Consider the following 15869-nt stretch of genomic DNA (forward strand, 5'->3'; position numbering starts at 1 on the left):
TTTACAACAGTATTTGTGTATATTTTATGAAGTAATAAAATGAATGAAAAATACATCCGTTTGCATGTTTATTTTGGTTAACCATTTTTCTTTTGCATTTTAATAGTGTTTTTTTTTAATAGGCCTACTTTACAAATACATGATGTTGGATTACCTTCTCATTTCACATTTGTTTGCGCATTTGGATGATGGCACAAAACCATGCTGAATTAGAATCATGACACAAACCGCAGCGCATTGTGTTGTGGAGTCAAAGCCTTTTGTTGACAATGGGCAGATGGGAAAATTGGGAAGGAGAGAGTGGGCGCACCGCACACAACGAAGTGCTCCAGCTGGCGGCTCAGTGACGTAATTATTAAAAAGACCCAATTTCAGAGTTCAGACCCCCGTTGTGCGCATGCGCGGAAAGCGGAGAGTCCCTCTCTGCGGTGTGTTGATAACGGTACCTGGCGGGGCACGGATGGGAACTGCGCGTGATTTATCTCCAGATTTACATTTATTCCCACAAAACCGAAGTGATACGTAGATGAATTGTGCACATGTTATCGAGTCCAGGTCATTGTTGAGCTTTTTGACCACTAGATTATAGCCGCAAGTGGCCCCTCCGACACGGGAGCTAACGTTAGCCTTGTTAGCACGGGGGAGAACCGCATTAACAACACCTCGAAGAAGAAGGTGGAGGAAAACATGCTGTTTGTAACTGGGGTGTAGCCTGCGGACCTCCTGCGTGTGTCTGGTCTGAATCCTCACTTGGGAGTGGTGCAGTCCGCCCATCAGACCGGTTGATGCTCCATCCTCTGAAGCCTCTTCAGACCCAGCCTCCACACAGCAGGTAAGACTACCCTGTATACCATATAACCATGTCCTCACAACAACAGGCTATTGTGGTGTATTCTCAATTTGAATCACGCATGTTGTTGCGACACACACACACACACACACACACACACACACACACACACACACACACACACACACACACACACACACACACACAATAAGCGAATGGTCGCAGGTGGCATGCAGGGCAGGGCTGATGTAGAACTCTTGCTCATCATTGGGAGATGTTTACATGGGAAATAACGCTAGTCAAGCTGCCTGTATCTCCGATCGGGTGGATCATCAGATAGGGCCGTTGGCTGGGGTTTCATGATGAACCATTGGCCCGTGTGTCTGGTTCTTTGTGTGAGGGCATCTCACGCCTGCAGCCGCTGGAGGACAGCTGCTGTGGGGAGGAGACGGGTCACCGCACAATGGATGTTTAGATCGCCGTTGTCAACAGCGGCGATCAGCCCAATCTGCCAATCTTCTCTACCCCTCGTCTCATCTCCTCCTTCTCCCTTCTTGACCCGATTTACAATGGCATGTGGAACGATCTTTTTGCCATTGATCTATCGTCATTATTATGTTATTATATTGTTATAAAATGTTTGTGTGTTCTGTATGAGCTATCTCTCGGCTAAATGGAGCAGCATATGTTTGAGAACTCGAGCTGCTTTACTTCAGTGAAATGAATGGCGTTTCAGACCCTGATTCAGCAGTACATGTGGTTTCAGCCTAGCTGTAGTAGCATCAATATCCTAGGTCTTATGTGTAGATGAGTCATGCATTAGTGGACATATTAAAATCCCATCCATAATGTATAATGCATTAGAGTGGATATTGTATTATCTATCCATAAGGTGATATGCATTAGCTCTGCGTTTCCTGTTGATTCACGGTCAGCCAAGGTTTTCTTCAGAGAAAGTGTTTAATCCCCTGTCTTCAGTGTTGCCTTTATCTCGTTCCTGAATCAACCTGTGTTCATGTCAGCCAATGTTCCCCAAGATGTGTTTAGTGGTGCGCCATCGCCAAGGAGCCAATCAGCTTCCGGAAGCAGTGAGTCAAGGCTGAGCATGTGCAGGGTGTGTGTCATCTTTATGTAGAGGACAGCGAGACGGGCAGGGGATGATGTTTTCACTCTGAATGATTTGACAAAGAGGAAGACGGAGATAGTGGCTGAGTGAGGTGTGTGTGTGTGATCTTGCTTGTTTACATCAAATGTCAGCATGTATATTCTGACTGGGTGCCATGGCTCTCTGAGATAGGATCTGTTACATAGAGGAAGATGGTTAGCAGCAGGGATGCTTCAGGCCTTGGGTCCCACGCAAGCCTGGTGGTGGTAATGGTGGGTGGAGGAGGAGGAGGCAGCGGTGGCTGTACCCTGTCAGGTTTTTCTTGGCTCCTCCTGCTCTCCTACTCCCTCTCCTCTTGCTAAGCTTTTCTACTGCTACTCGTTAACTTCTTCCCCGCCTGCTCTCTTCGGTCATCATCCCCTCCTTTCTCCTGGTCCTATTCCCTGTTCTCTCCTCGCTCCTTCTCCCTGATCTCCTCTCTCTATTCTCTTACCTCTCCTCCTCCGTGATCTCCTCATGCTCTCCTCCTGCTCGCGTCTGTCTCGTCCTCAAGGCTCTCCTCCCTTTCTCCTTCTCAACCGTATTGTCCTCCTACTCTTTCTTTAACAGTATTCTTCAACCAAAAATAGAGGAGCAGAATTTGGGTCAGCAGCTCTTTCTGCTCCTATTCCTGTGTTCTCTATATTTTCTCCATCTTTGATGTGACGTCTCCATTTCTGCAGTTGTTGCAGCTGCCCTCATTTGTCCTTTGGGATTTGAAAACAAACCACAAAGCAGCTGATCGGCCTTCTACTCTAGGCTACTGAAGCTAGATCGTTTTCAGAGATCGTTTTCTCATAAAATGTACGATGGTGGCCAAATAAAGAACCGCAACTGTTCACGACACATTATCATGTATTATCAGTTACAGTCTGAAAGGAAACACACACACACACACACACACACACACACACACACACACACACACACACACAATAAACATATTGTGATTTGTGCTACATTCGATCCATTTCAATGATGGTTCGTAATGTCAGCTTTTTTCCGGTATTTTGGGGTCAGGTTTATTTCTATAGCCCTTGCAGTTACGGTCCGACTTCAAGGGCCCGACAAATTAGCCACCCCCTAACCCTAGCCCCCCAAAGGGCGAGGAAGACCTCCCTCATTAACAGTGCAAACCTTGAGAAGGGACGCAGTAAGAGGGACCCCTTCTTCCAGGGATGGATAGGAGTGCATTGGGTGCCATGATGGACAGCCACCATGTTGGATCCTAAAGTTCTCCGAATACTGAACGCTCCTCTTTCTCTCTTTCTTCCCCACAGATGAGTCGTCTCTGGCGGCGAGACATGGCCCTGACCGGCCAATCGAGCCGTGGTCCTCCAGTGGGACCGGTTCCCGGGGCCCCCACCATGGCCACCCTGGGGGGTCCCATCTCCTCTCCGGTCCCTGAGACCCTCTTGGTGATGCCCACCGACCCGATCTTCCTCATGACCTCCACGGCCCAGACCATCTCCGGCGTATTCGTGTGGACCGCCCTGCTACTCACCTGTCACCAGGTAACACCTCAGACTCACCTGCCACCAGGTGCACCTCAGACTCACCTGTCACCAGGTGACACCTCAGACTCACCTGCCACCAGGTAACACCTCAGACTCACCTGCCATCAGGCAACGGACACTAACACCTCAGACTCAGCTGTCACCTAGCCTGGCTATACCCATGCTGCCTTGCGCGCGATTTCATTTCGCGCTGCTAGGCAGCCTGGATTCCATGGATCCGAGATCACCTGAGATAGGGAACCATTCACAGAACGGGGAGGGACGGCAAGACGATGAAGACGTCTATGCAACACACTCATTGTCTTCTTCCTCATCGAATTTCTGTCGCTCTGCATACGTCATCTGGTATAATTGATACGATTGGCTATGAGCTACGTACAGCCTCATATGATAGACATTTGTAGCGCCCATTAAACGGCTCCGGGCAATCGTAAACCACGCCTCAAATACGAGAAAATGAATGTGTGGTTCCCAGACCTCTTCTCAATGTAGATTGAGATGAGGTCTGGCGTTAGTCAGGCTAGCTGTCACCAGGTTACACCTCAAACTCACCTTTTACCAGGTAACACCTCAAACTCACACGTCACCCGGTAACGTCACTCACCTGTCACCAGGTTACACCTGAAACTCACCTGTCACCAGGTAACGTCACTCAACTGGTTACGTTAGTTTAAAACCTCAAACTCACTTGTCACCAATATTAGTTTAAGACCAAATCAGCAGGTAACATTAGTTTAACACCTAAATTAAAACCTGGGACCAGAAAATGTTTAAGACCCCAAACTCTCCTGGTAATATGAGTTTAACATCTGTCTTTTAATATCTATCCGTTTAACATTGGTCTCTCGGCTCAAGCTCATTTGTTAGTTTGACTTTAATCTCACCCTTAAGGGATATATAGTCCCACATGCGTTGATTAACTTAACCTGCGGCCTCTCATGCTTAATGTCTGTAGCAATGTCCCTGTTATATGCCGCACTCCACCATGGAGACTTTTATTTTACTTAGGCCCCGTTTACACGAAGGGAAAACGCAGATATTTCCACGCGGTTTGGCCTCTCATTTACACGAAAACGCTGTTTTTATCACAGAAAACGATCATTTCTAAAAACTCCGGCCAAAGTGGAGATTTCTGAAAACGCCGGTTATGAGTTGTCGTGTCAACGGGGAGAAACAGGGTTTTAGGTTCTGAAGCGTCACATTATGCGCCAGGCAATGCTTCACGTCATATGAGCGCCCTATGTTTACAGTTTGTTTCTTACAGGAAGACGCTCGTGTTATTCGTTGTTGTTGATTCTGATTGGCTTGCATGGCTTTATCCTTCTCCCTAAACTGCCGCCCATAGGTTTGGCATAGTTATAATGGTGCTCGACGGCGTATTTATGCGTTTTGATGTAAACGACAACTTTTTTGAAAACGATGTTGTGTGCACAATGTTATTTTTGAAAACGGAGGGGGGGAAATATTTGTTTCTATAAATACCCTGCTACGTATAAACGTGGCCTTATTTTGCTAACTTTTAATGAGTGATAGTGTGGAGGACATTTGATGGTAAAGTTTGTAGTTAATGATGCATGGCCTTAAAGCCATTGAGGAAAACTTTTTTCTGAGTGTGTGCACGGTGCAGTGACGGCTGGCTGAACCTTTGCACACTGATTACTCAACGTGCAACAGGTGTGCAGCCTCACCCAGCCCCAGAGTCCAATCAGACTGGGCCAGGTGAGGCTGCTTCAACCAGCCATCCTCCACACACACTCTCACACGGCCCGATTGGCCGCGGTCACCGCAGCAGATAGGTTCCACTCTGGTCAATGAAACCATTTCCACCGGGCGCGGCTGCGGAACATCTCAGCAGCGTCCCAGGAGCGGCTCGCCGCAGCGCTATCATTCCGTAGCATTTATATTTTTGACGTGAGCCGTTGCTGAACCGCGTCAATTTCCACAGAGCAGATCCAGCCGCGCAGGAAGTGAAAAAGTAAAAGCCATAGAGCATCCGGTCAATTTTCGAAATAAAACACAATACTCAGCTCTTGTAGCCTATCACAACTTCACATCAACATTATTACGTCATGACCGGTGGCACCAGGTCAGCAGTCAATCAATCAAAGGGTCTCAGAGGGTTGGCAATTCGGCCTTGTCGAAGTTCAGCAACATGAAGTCATTTATGTACCAAATCATCCTTTTTATAAGGACAATGGCCGGAAGGACAAAGCGTGGCATTTAATTGCAGTAGTTTTGGGAGTGGAAGGTGAGTACATTAGGTTTAGGATTATTGCGTGATCTCGCGTGAATACAGCTGGCTCGCAAGGCAGCGCTCCGCTGCCGTAACGCACTATCCAGTCGCCATAGCAGCGGTTCCGCGGCGCAGCGGTTCCGCGGCGCAGCAGTGCCGCAGCCGTAACGCGTCCGGTGGAATCCCGGCGTCACAGTGTTAACCCTCCCCTTCCAGCCTCTCTAAAAACCAAACCCAACCAAAGACTGCACTAAAGGGTCGATTCTTCATAAAACAAAGGCTCTTTATCTTGTTCAGTTCACCACCGATTATTGGAATTGATTTGCCTTCTCGTCAGGAAAAACGTGAGCTGCGTCTCTGAGCTTCCACTATTGTGTGTGTTTATGAGTGTTATTAGAGTGTGTGTGTGTGTGTGTGTGTCACAAATAAAAGAAGCCCAAGGATGAGCCCTGCGTCGCCGTGGCAACAGGTGCTGCCATCATATCACATGGAGATGGGTGGGGAGAGGCGGCCTGGTGTTGCCTAGCAACTAACCCACCCTGTGAGGTTGCATTCACACACTTTGCGGTGTGTGGTTGCGTGTGTGTGTGTTTGTTTTGAAAGCTGATCCCTGACTTTGTACATGAGGTGAAATAGAGATCGACTGAACCTCAAAAGTCACACTGACACACACACACAGACACCTCCGTAGTTGTGTGTGTCAGCCCATGATTTGGCCTCTCAGTTGATAAGGCAGGGTTAACCACAATCTCAAGTGCCCCCCCCCCCCCCCCCCCCCTGTTGTTGTTATGACAACGCAGCACCATGCACTTCAACTGACCAGGGTAAACGTAAGAAAATCCCAACTCAGTGTGTGTGGTGTGTGTGAACCTGCAGCAGCTCTAGATTGTTGTGTGTGTGTGTGTGTGCATCTGTACCTGCAGTACACACACACACACACACACACACACACACACACACACACACACACACACACACACACACACACAGTGTGTGTTAGATTGGTCTCCCAATCTCCTCCCTGTGCTGAGGACACTCTTCCCTTGCTGATTACCTGGAGCGTAGGATGGTTCAATGCAGAGAACGGGGATTAATAGACTTTATATTTGTCTTATTATTCCAGATTCTATGTGTGCTAGACTCCTTTTCTGTCCACTCTTTGTCTCCCATTATCACCTTTTCTCCTAGAATCCTTCTGTCTCCTAAAATCCTTTCAGTCCCCTAATTGTCCCTTTATAATAGACAAGCTGAAGTCACAGGCTGCATACAGTAGAATAAAAGAGGTTCTCTCTCTCTCGCTCTCTTTCTTCCCCCCCCCCCCCCCCCCCCCAGATCTACATGCACCTGCGGTACTACAGCTCGCCCAACGAGCAGCGCCACATCGTGCGCATCCTCTTCATCGTACCGATCTATGCCTTCGACTCCTGGCTCAGCCTCCTCTTCTTCACCAACGAGGAGTACTACGTGTACTTCGACACGGTGCGCGACTGCTACGAGGGTAAGGAGCGCTGGGGAACCTTCTTAAAGGGGCGGTACCGCGCCACCAGGTGTGAGTGTGATCAGCCGTTACAAGCCCTTTTAAACCACGCCCACATTATAAGTGGGCGTGTCAATTTATATGTATGAAGGATAGATAAGCAACGTTTGCTATAGTCCAATGGGTAGGCTGGTGTACGGATCTATCCAGTATATATCTAGGTGGACACGCCCGCTACAGATGTCACTAGACTAATGGCTAATCACACTCACACCTGGTGGCATGGTATCATCCTATTTAAAGCATCTGAGACCAGTATCGGTCTGGGGGTATCAATCCAGCTTCTCTCCCGGCTTCACTCAAACATCCGTAAACGATATCATTTGTTAACATGACTTCCTTCTGCCGATCCTTCCTCAGGGCGTTCAGTGTAAGCACGCCCGACGTGAATATAAACATCAGAGGAAGCACTCTGTGTTTGTGGAAACACAGTTTGTAAAGTACTTGTGATGATTTTTTGGTCTGTGAACTTTCCCTGACTCTGTGCTGACACAACGTGCATAGGTTCTTAGAGAGAAGGCTGTTCAGTTGTTGTTGATGTTTCAGTTGTGCTCAATACTCTCAGGCAGAATCACACACTTTCTATCGTTGGCCGGCTTTATAAAGTTGGGTGTTGGGTTTCGTGCACCTTGAGATGAAACCCGTAGGCTGAGATGCTGAACCTTTCCTTAGCTACGTTTCAGTAATCTGTTGTGTTCAGTTATTAATATCGTGTGGGAATGCTGGATGTTGATCACGCAAATTAATAATATACTGTCTCTTACGTAACCACTTGTCTATGTGTGGCATGGCTCATGGGGCATGGCATTAGCTAGTGCACGGTTGGGGGTTAGATTCCCAGTGATGCATGCGATGATGAACTCATGGTTTGGTTTAATCACACGATGACTCAAGTTTGGCTCTGATTCCGGTTTAAACTAAATCTTTATACAACTTCTGGGGCACAGATTCTTGGCTGGAACCAAACACAACCTAGTTTCCTATTGCGGGGAGGAAGTGGTCAATAGTCACTTTTTTACAGTTTACTGCTGGCTGAGTTTGTCTTGTATTAATAGCAGATCAAGCTCTACATATCCCCGCCCCCAAAGACATGATTGGTCGAAACATATATGATGCGAAAGAAAGGGACTTTAGATATTAATCTAAAGTTCAATATCTAATATCAATCAGTCTTTAGATTCATATCTAATGTTAAATCGAGTCATGGTGTGAATCAATCAAACCATGAGTTCATCATTGCAAGTAAGGCTTTAGATATGACTCTAAAGCCTGATTTACTACGACTCTGTGTCTAACTGTCTCCTCACTCTCTCTGTGTCCCCAGCATTCGTCATCTACAACTTCCTCAGCCTGTGCTACGAGTACCTCGGCGGAGAGAGCGCCATCATGGCCGAGATCCGCGGGAAACCCATCGAGTCAGTCTGACCCTTTGACCTCTTCAGTTAACTTCCTGCTCCAGTTTACGTGGCTCGCTCTGCAATAAATGAACTCAAATCAACTGTTGTTCACGCCACTGTAAACCCTTTGCACTCCATCACTGCTTTAAACTCGTTGACTGTTTTTAACACTTTATCTCTGCTTCAGACTCGTTAATTGTTTTACTCACTGCTTTGAGCTGACTTTATAATAACAACGATGGCTGCATTTAACAAAATAACAGACACGAACCTTGCCACTTTCTCGTCATGAAAGACGTCGGGTCTTTCATGACGACGGGTCATGAAAGAAAGTGGCATGGTGCATGTAAATGTCTGTTATTTAGTTTAAGTGTGTGGTGGTGGTGTCCTTCGCACTGGTGATGAAGCGGTACCCCCCCCCCCCCCCCCTGAGCTGTGCAGTACTAAGACTCTGTGCTCCCCAGGTCCAGCTGTGTATACGGGACCTGCTGTCTGTGGGGGCGGACCTACTCCATCGGCTTCCTGCGCTTCTGTAAACAGGTGCGCGCGTATCTGTGTTTCCCTGCTCTACCTGCTCACATCTGAGCCTGGTCCGACCGGTTCACCGCAGCACTAGCTCCTCTCCGATGGTGAAAGCTCTGCTCTGAGTGTTTTCAGGCTCATTGGTCGAGTTTGACGCCATGTAAGCGTTCTCCCCCCTGACTCTCTTCTTTCCCCCGCCGCTCTTTGTCGCCCCCTGCAGGCCACGCTGCAGTTCTGCGTGGTGAAGCCCCTGATGGCCGTGATCACCGTCGTCCTGCAGGCCTTCGGGAAGTACCGGGACGGGGACTTCAAGTACGTACACCTGCTTCTCGTGGAGGAGCAGGAGTGAATTCATAGAACTTCACCGGCACACCATCATCATCATCTTAATAATACGCTTTTGTGTTCCGATCTTTGTTTGGCACTGTTGACATGATTACCAAAATTATATTTCTTTCATTAGAAACTTTTTTACCTTTTAAAATGACATGTTTTTCTACTAGTTTTTTTTTTTACTATATTGGTCTTTTCACACACATTTCCCATCTTGAATTGATAAAGCACATCTGTGTACTTGTTATTTCATGAACCAATGCCATAATCGTTGATGTTACAATCTGAGTATTCACTCAGTGTTCAGTCTGTGGCTGCTCCCTCTCTCTCTGCTGACCAAACACTCCTCAGAAGCTCCTGTATTGACTCACTCTGACCATTAAGTGCATGACGTGCAATTCTTTGAGGTCGTTCCCTTCGAGAATCGCCTTTAACAAAACTCAGGAATAGAGTAAACCCTAGCTAGCTCCTTCTAGACATCTGTTTATGTTTGTTGCAACCACACCTTGTGAAATCAAACCTGTAATTAAGATGATCCAATAGTTCATGCCTTTGTAGTGGTAGTTGTTGTAGCAGTCATTCACTTGATGTTCGTTGTACGTCCTGGCACACAAAAATTGTACCTAGCATTGTGTAGCATCTTATCCTAGCTATCTTTGTTGTATACGGGGAATGGGTTAACCTAGTGCTTGGCACTTGGTTCTATGAACATATGTACTGTACTGACAGCCATATATTGTTTTTTATATTCCTAAACTCCCTAAATGTAAATGTAGTCCGTCCATTCAGACCGACTCTAAGGCTTGACCAGATTCATTCCGTGTAGAGCCACTTACCCTCTCCCCTCCTCCCCTCCCCAGTGTTGCCAGCGGTTACCTGTACATCACCATCGTGTACAACATCTCGGTGAGCCTGTCGCTGTACGCCCTGTTCCTGTTCTACTTCGCGGCGCGCGACCTCCTGGTGCCGTACAACCCCATGCTCAAGTTCTTCATGGTCAAGTCGGTCATCTTCCTCTCCTTCTGGCAGGGTGAGGGCCTGGCACCTCTCTCAGGCACCTTCACTGGGTTCATGTACACATGGATCATACATAGTCTCACTACCTCTAGTAAATACACCCACCAAACGCACACAATGCACCTCCAAATACATGCATTATCTCAGAAAATAAAGTTATTCTTCCAAACACAAACTCCAAAATGGAGACCTTACACTGAAACTCTGTCTCTCGCTCTCTCTCTCTCTCTCTTTCTTTCTTTCTTTCTTTCTTTCTTTCTTTCTTTCTTTCTTTCTTTCTTTCTTTCTTTCTTTCTTTCTTTCTTTCTTTCTTTCTTTCTTTCTTTCTTTCTTTCTTTCTTTCTTCCCCCCCCCCCCCCCCCCTCCAGGCATGCTGCTGGCCATCCTGGAGAAGTGCGGGGCCATCCCTCAGATCAGCTCGGCCGAGGTGTCGGTGGGCGAGGGAACGGTCGCCGCCGGTTACCAGAACTTCATCATCTGCATCGAGATGTTCTTCGCCTCGGTGGCGCTGCGCCACGCCTTCACCTACAAGGTGTACATGGACAAGAGGCTGGACGCCTACGGTACAGAGCCTCACCTAGTGTCACCTGACCTCACCTAGTCCCACCTAAAATATTTTGTTATATGTTTGTAAACATATCACACACACACACACACACACACACACACACACACACACACACACACACACACACACACACACACACACACACACACACACACACACACACACACACACACACACACACACACACACACACACACACACACACACAGACTGTGTGTCTTTCTTATGAACTGGTTAACTGCTCTACCTGCAGTCCCTCTTTACACTAACTCTCTGTCAGTTCTCTTCATCATCGTTACTCTCCTCTGTTGTCTCTGCCATGTCCTCTTTCCCTCCTCCCCCTCTATCCATCTCTCTATCTGTCTCTCTTCCTGTCGCGCTCTCTCTCTCTCTCTGTCTCTGTCTCTGTCTCTGTCTCTCTCTCTCTCTGTCTGTCTGACTCCTCTGTTCTGTGTTTCTGCTCCCCCTCTGTGCTGCACTCTCAGGTTCCTTCCCTAACTATGGACAGTACGGTAGGTTTTCTGCTAGCTGCTAATGCCGCTATTAGCGTAGCGGCTATTAGTGCTGCTAATGGCACTGCGACCCTCTTCCTTCAGTTATTCGTCTTGTACCTGTCTTGTGTCTGTTTGGCTGTTTTATAGTGCATCTGTTTTTACCACCTGCTGTGATATTGATTAGCCTTTTCATGACAAGCCATTACACTTGTGATGTCACTAATGGGTTGATTCTGAAACAGCTTGTCGTGGCTAATCAACACCACACCTTGTGGTAGAATGGGGGCTCGTTAAAGGGTATGGCTTCGTCATTTGCCTGAGAAGGAACTTATCTTCCATCCGTGACGTGAATATGATTTTAAATCCATAACCGCCGGCGAACTTCATATATTATTTTGCTACGAAATGGTTTGCCGACACAGGATGGAGTTTTGACATCGCCTGCGTGAACATCATTCAGTCCGTTCTTCTCACCGTCATCATTCTCTCACCTCTCCACCCTGCTCGGTTCATAAAGCCGTCTCCCTCCCTCCCTCCCTCCCCCCCTCCCCCTGGGATGTCAGCAGACCAGTACTTCACTACCATGTCTCCTGTAAACTGCTATTGATGGTCTTGCCTACCATCTTATTAAAATGCCCTGAAAGAGTTAAGTCCTAGATTCAGGACTTAAATATACTTATTATGGAACAACATAATATCAGACTTAACTCAAGTTGTGACGTTGTGACCTAGACTGTATAGGGCTGTGGTTGTCAAACATTTTCTACTGGTGTACCAGAGTAGTGTAATAGAATATAGGGCTGGGTATTGCCAGGTACCTCCCAATTCAATTAAATTTGATTCTTTAGGTCTTGAATAGATTCGATAACGATTAGATTCAATTTGATATTGATCCAATTGCTTCGATATCGATTCAATAATACGTGCAGATGACAAAAGTACCTAAATATTATTTAGAATTAACCATTTCAAATTGAATTAACCATTTCATTGTGCTTTAACTAGCACAAATGGAATACACCATTGTATAGTATTGTTCCCGAGCTAAACTTGCAGAATAAAAGTTATAATCATAACATGGACAAATGTAAAAGGGCATGTACATTTAGGCATACTCGCTTCTAGATTACAATGACTCAGTTTGTTTCGTTTTCTCTTTTTTTTTTATGGAAATATTCGATTTCCAAAAAATTCTGAATCGAAATTGAATCGAGAACAAATAAATTGCAGTGCATTGATGAATCGATGTTTTTACCCAGCCCTACTAGAATAGCTCCTTAACCGACACAAAATAAAATAAAATTTGTTTTATTTGGCAGTGTAAACATTAACATTAAAAGGGTGCAAATACTCACAATTTAGTTAGATGCATGTGCCTGAGTACCCCCTGCAGAACTCCAAAGTACCCCATGGGGTACACACACATACCCCCATTTGAGAACCACCTGAATAGGGCATAGGAGTGAATTGAAGCGGGACCTGGTGTGTGCTGGTGTGTTGACATCCCTCTGACACTCCTTTGCCTTCATATTGACTAACTACCCCCCCCCCCCCCCCCCCCCCCCCCCCCCCCCCCCCCCCCCCCCCCCCCCCCCCCCCCCCCCCCCCCCCCCCCCCCCCCCCCCCCGCAGGTCGCTGCGCCCCCATGAAGAGCATCTCCAGCAGCCTGAAGGAGACCATGAACCCGGGGGACATGGTGCAGGACGCCATCCACAACTTCTCCCCGGCCTACCAGCAGTACACGCAGCAGTCCACACTGGAGCAGCCGGGGGGGCCGTCCCTCTCCCGTAGCCATAGCAACGTCAGCGCCCGGGCCGACAACGAGAAGACCCTGCTGCTGAGCTCCGACGACGAGTTCTGAGGCGAACGCACCATAAAGGAAAACAAACAAACAAACACACACACAAAACCTGTAACACACGAAACACGTAAACACACACGTGCATACACACATAACACATACAAAGCATGGATATACAGAAGCAGTTTCACAAACACACACACACACACTCACATGCTGGTTTTCCAAGTCAGCGACTTTTCCTTGCGTGAGAACAAGCCAATCCGTCTCGGTTTGACCGGGAAGCTTTTGCGTGTTTTTGCCGATGTTTTTAAGTAAATTTCGGGGGACCGGTCCGAACAGTTCCCCGACATATTTTGGAACAGTTCCGACATATTCCAAACGGATCAACCATGTTTCACAAAAAGTTCTGTCAGATTCCGAAGTCTTCGAGCATATTTCGGAAACCAAAATTCTGACTGAATTAGCGTCATCAGGAGAGCAATCAGTGAATAATATACATCTTGCTGTAATTTACTTCAGGTCAACTTGATGAGTTGCACGTTGCATAGAAAGACACGTATGCCAAGTTTATTCAAACCCAGGCAAATGCCAACAATAACCGATATTCTACACTTCTAATCAAACCGATCCTGATGTATAATAGATACATAGATATATGAGGCGTTACGGCTTATTTTATGAATGTTAGCTCAGCCCCTAGAGTCAGAGCCCCATCAGGTACCAGTCATCAGGCCGGTGGTGTAGTCTGATCACAGCTGGGGTATAAGTAGATAGACAGACAAGCCTTCCAATCAGTTCATTCAGACCGAATCAACTGATTGGACAGGCCAGCAACAGATATCGGATCTCGTACTTTTTTTGTCCGAGCATTTGATTTATTGATTGTCGGGATGTAAACATGATTCAAACAATAATACAAAAAATGCTTCTGAAAATCTGATTGCATATCCTAGCTTTAAATATTCTGGTATTGCTACAAATGGCCCAAAAAAACAGGTGGTTTTGGTCTTAACAGAACGTCTGCCTTAAGTCAATGGTCAACAGATATATGTGGGAAATGCGGAAGACATATATGGCATTTATTGACACTAAATATTGCTGTACTGTATTTTAATATATACATATTAATTTTAAGTCTTAGTTCATTCTTTTTTAATGTTTTCTATGACCTAAATGGTATGACTTGGGGAAAAAAAGAAGCCAGTTGGGAAACTGTATATTCCAGCGATAGGGAGAGTCCTTCCACTGTTTGTGTGTAATATTATGCTGTGTGTTTCTATGGGCGAGTGGAGCAGGAGGTTGGTCTGTTTTCCCGCTCTTCGTCGTGGTGTGGGGCGGGGGAGGGGGGGGTAGGCATTAAGCAGTTGTATTTTATGTTACTGATTTCCCTTTTGTATTCCTATTGATGTTGGCTTCTCAAGCTCCCCGGTTCCCCCCCCCCCGGTGCCTGGCTGAGGATACCTAGCGACCCGGAGCCTGGGTTAAAGTATCCTAGACCCCTAAGCCTGAGTCAGGGTTTATAGGGACCCTAAGCCTGGGTCAGGGAACCTTGTGACCCTTAGGCCCAATCCCATTTCTACCCCTTACCCCTCCCCCTTGTTTTGAAGAGGTAAGGGGGAGGGGTAAGGGGAAGGCGTAAGGGGTAGAAATGGGATTGGGCCTTAATGTCAAGTTACCTTAGACCACTCAGCATGGGGACCGAGGACCATTCTTTTAGGGGATCCAGCACCAGCTACTCTGACTTTTAGTTTTCGCCTTCACGTTTTGTGTCAAAAATGCAGAATCGATAACACAATAGTCGGCCAAATGACAAAGTGCTTTCAATTTAATTAGAGCAAAGCTTTCTCTTTGTGACTACTGATGTTTGCCAGGGATGGAGAATCTACGTCAGCCAATGAGGCTTGGCGACCTCTTCTGGCAGGCTGCTGAGCTACCTCTGTCAGCCATTTTTAAAGTTCACCGCCAACTGTCGTGTGGTTAATCTTATAGTCGCTCCGATTAATGACGTTGTTTTTGTAAATCACTTATCGTTACAGCGAGACTATCTGCTCTTGTGTGTTGTGTGTTGAGCACACACACACACACACACACGCTTTGAGCTTCGATCCATTGGTTGTTATGTTTAAGACAGTGAAATGAATGCCTTAGTTGTGTTAATTTCCTGGACTCAGCATCCATCTTAAGCTCATTGAAGAAGCGATGACATGAGGCTTTTGATACTGTGTATTCAAAAAGGTATATTTTAATTAAAAAGCTGAATATATTATACCAGAAATAAGATATTGTAAATACCTCTTAATTTAACTCTGTTCAAAATGTATGATGGTGATTTTAGTGTTGGCTTAGTGCTTTTGTTGTCTTTCACAATTCTTAAGTCTTTCTTTAAATTTGTACATTAGTATATCACTGTGTGTGAAAGCAAATAAAATATAGGAAAGTTATAACAATTTTATTTGTATAATTAATTAAACATGTGGATGGTTTCCTTGTGTCTTACTTTCCAGCAGATGTGA

The 15869-nt window shown here is 46.4% G+C and overlaps 1 protein-coding gene across 2 annotated transcripts; it reads left to right on the top strand.

Annotated features, from left to right (window-relative positions):
• Positions 1 to 413: 413 nt before the first annotated feature.
• Positions 414 to 15850, top strand: LOC130398308 (transmembrane protein 184B). 2 transcript variants are annotated; one of them, XM_056604910.1, is made up of 9 exons: positions 414 to 832; positions 3215 to 3448; positions 7017 to 7182; positions 8546 to 8636; positions 9083 to 9158; positions 9361 to 9452; positions 10334 to 10503; positions 10859 to 11053; positions 13184 to 15849. In XM_056604910.1, the coding sequence occupies exons 2-9, from the start codon at positions 3215 to 3217 to the stop codon at positions 13411 to 13413; spliced, it is 1254 nt and encodes a 417-aa protein (XP_056460885.1). In that variant the 5' UTR covers positions 414 to 832; the 3' UTR covers positions 13414 to 15849. The 2 variants fall into 2 exon arrangements, with proteins under 2 accessions (XP_056460885.1, XP_056460886.1); XM_056604911.1 differs by lacking the exons at positions 414 to 832; positions 3215 to 3448 and adding an exon at positions 4072 to 4093 and having other exon boundaries at positions 13184 to 15850.
• The last annotated feature ends 19 nt before the right edge of the window (positions 15851 to 15869 follow it).

The sequence above is a fragment of the Gadus chalcogrammus genome, chromosome 2, assembly GCF_026213295.1.
Source record: "Gadus chalcogrammus isolate NIFS_2021 chromosome 2, NIFS_Gcha_1.0, whole genome shotgun sequence".
NCBI lineage: Eukaryota > Metazoa > Chordata > Actinopteri > Gadiformes > Gadidae > Gadus > Gadus chalcogrammus.

What these genes read in the sequence shown, in the direction of transcription:
- LOC130398308 (XM_056604910.1), top strand. Translation starts at nt 3,215, where the DNA reads ATGAGTCGTCTCTGGCGGCGAGACATGGCCCTGACCGGCCAATCGAGC. An exon ending in GGTGCGCGACTGCTACGAGG is followed by an intron (nt 7,183 to 8,545) that starts GTAAGGAGCGCT and finishes CTGTGTCCCCAG; the next exon opens with CATTCGTCATCTACAACTTC. An exon ending in TACCGGGACGGGGACTTCAA is followed by an intron (nt 9,453 to 10,333) that starts GTACGTACACCT and finishes TCCCCTCCCCAG; the next exon opens with TGTTGCCAGCGGTTACCTGT.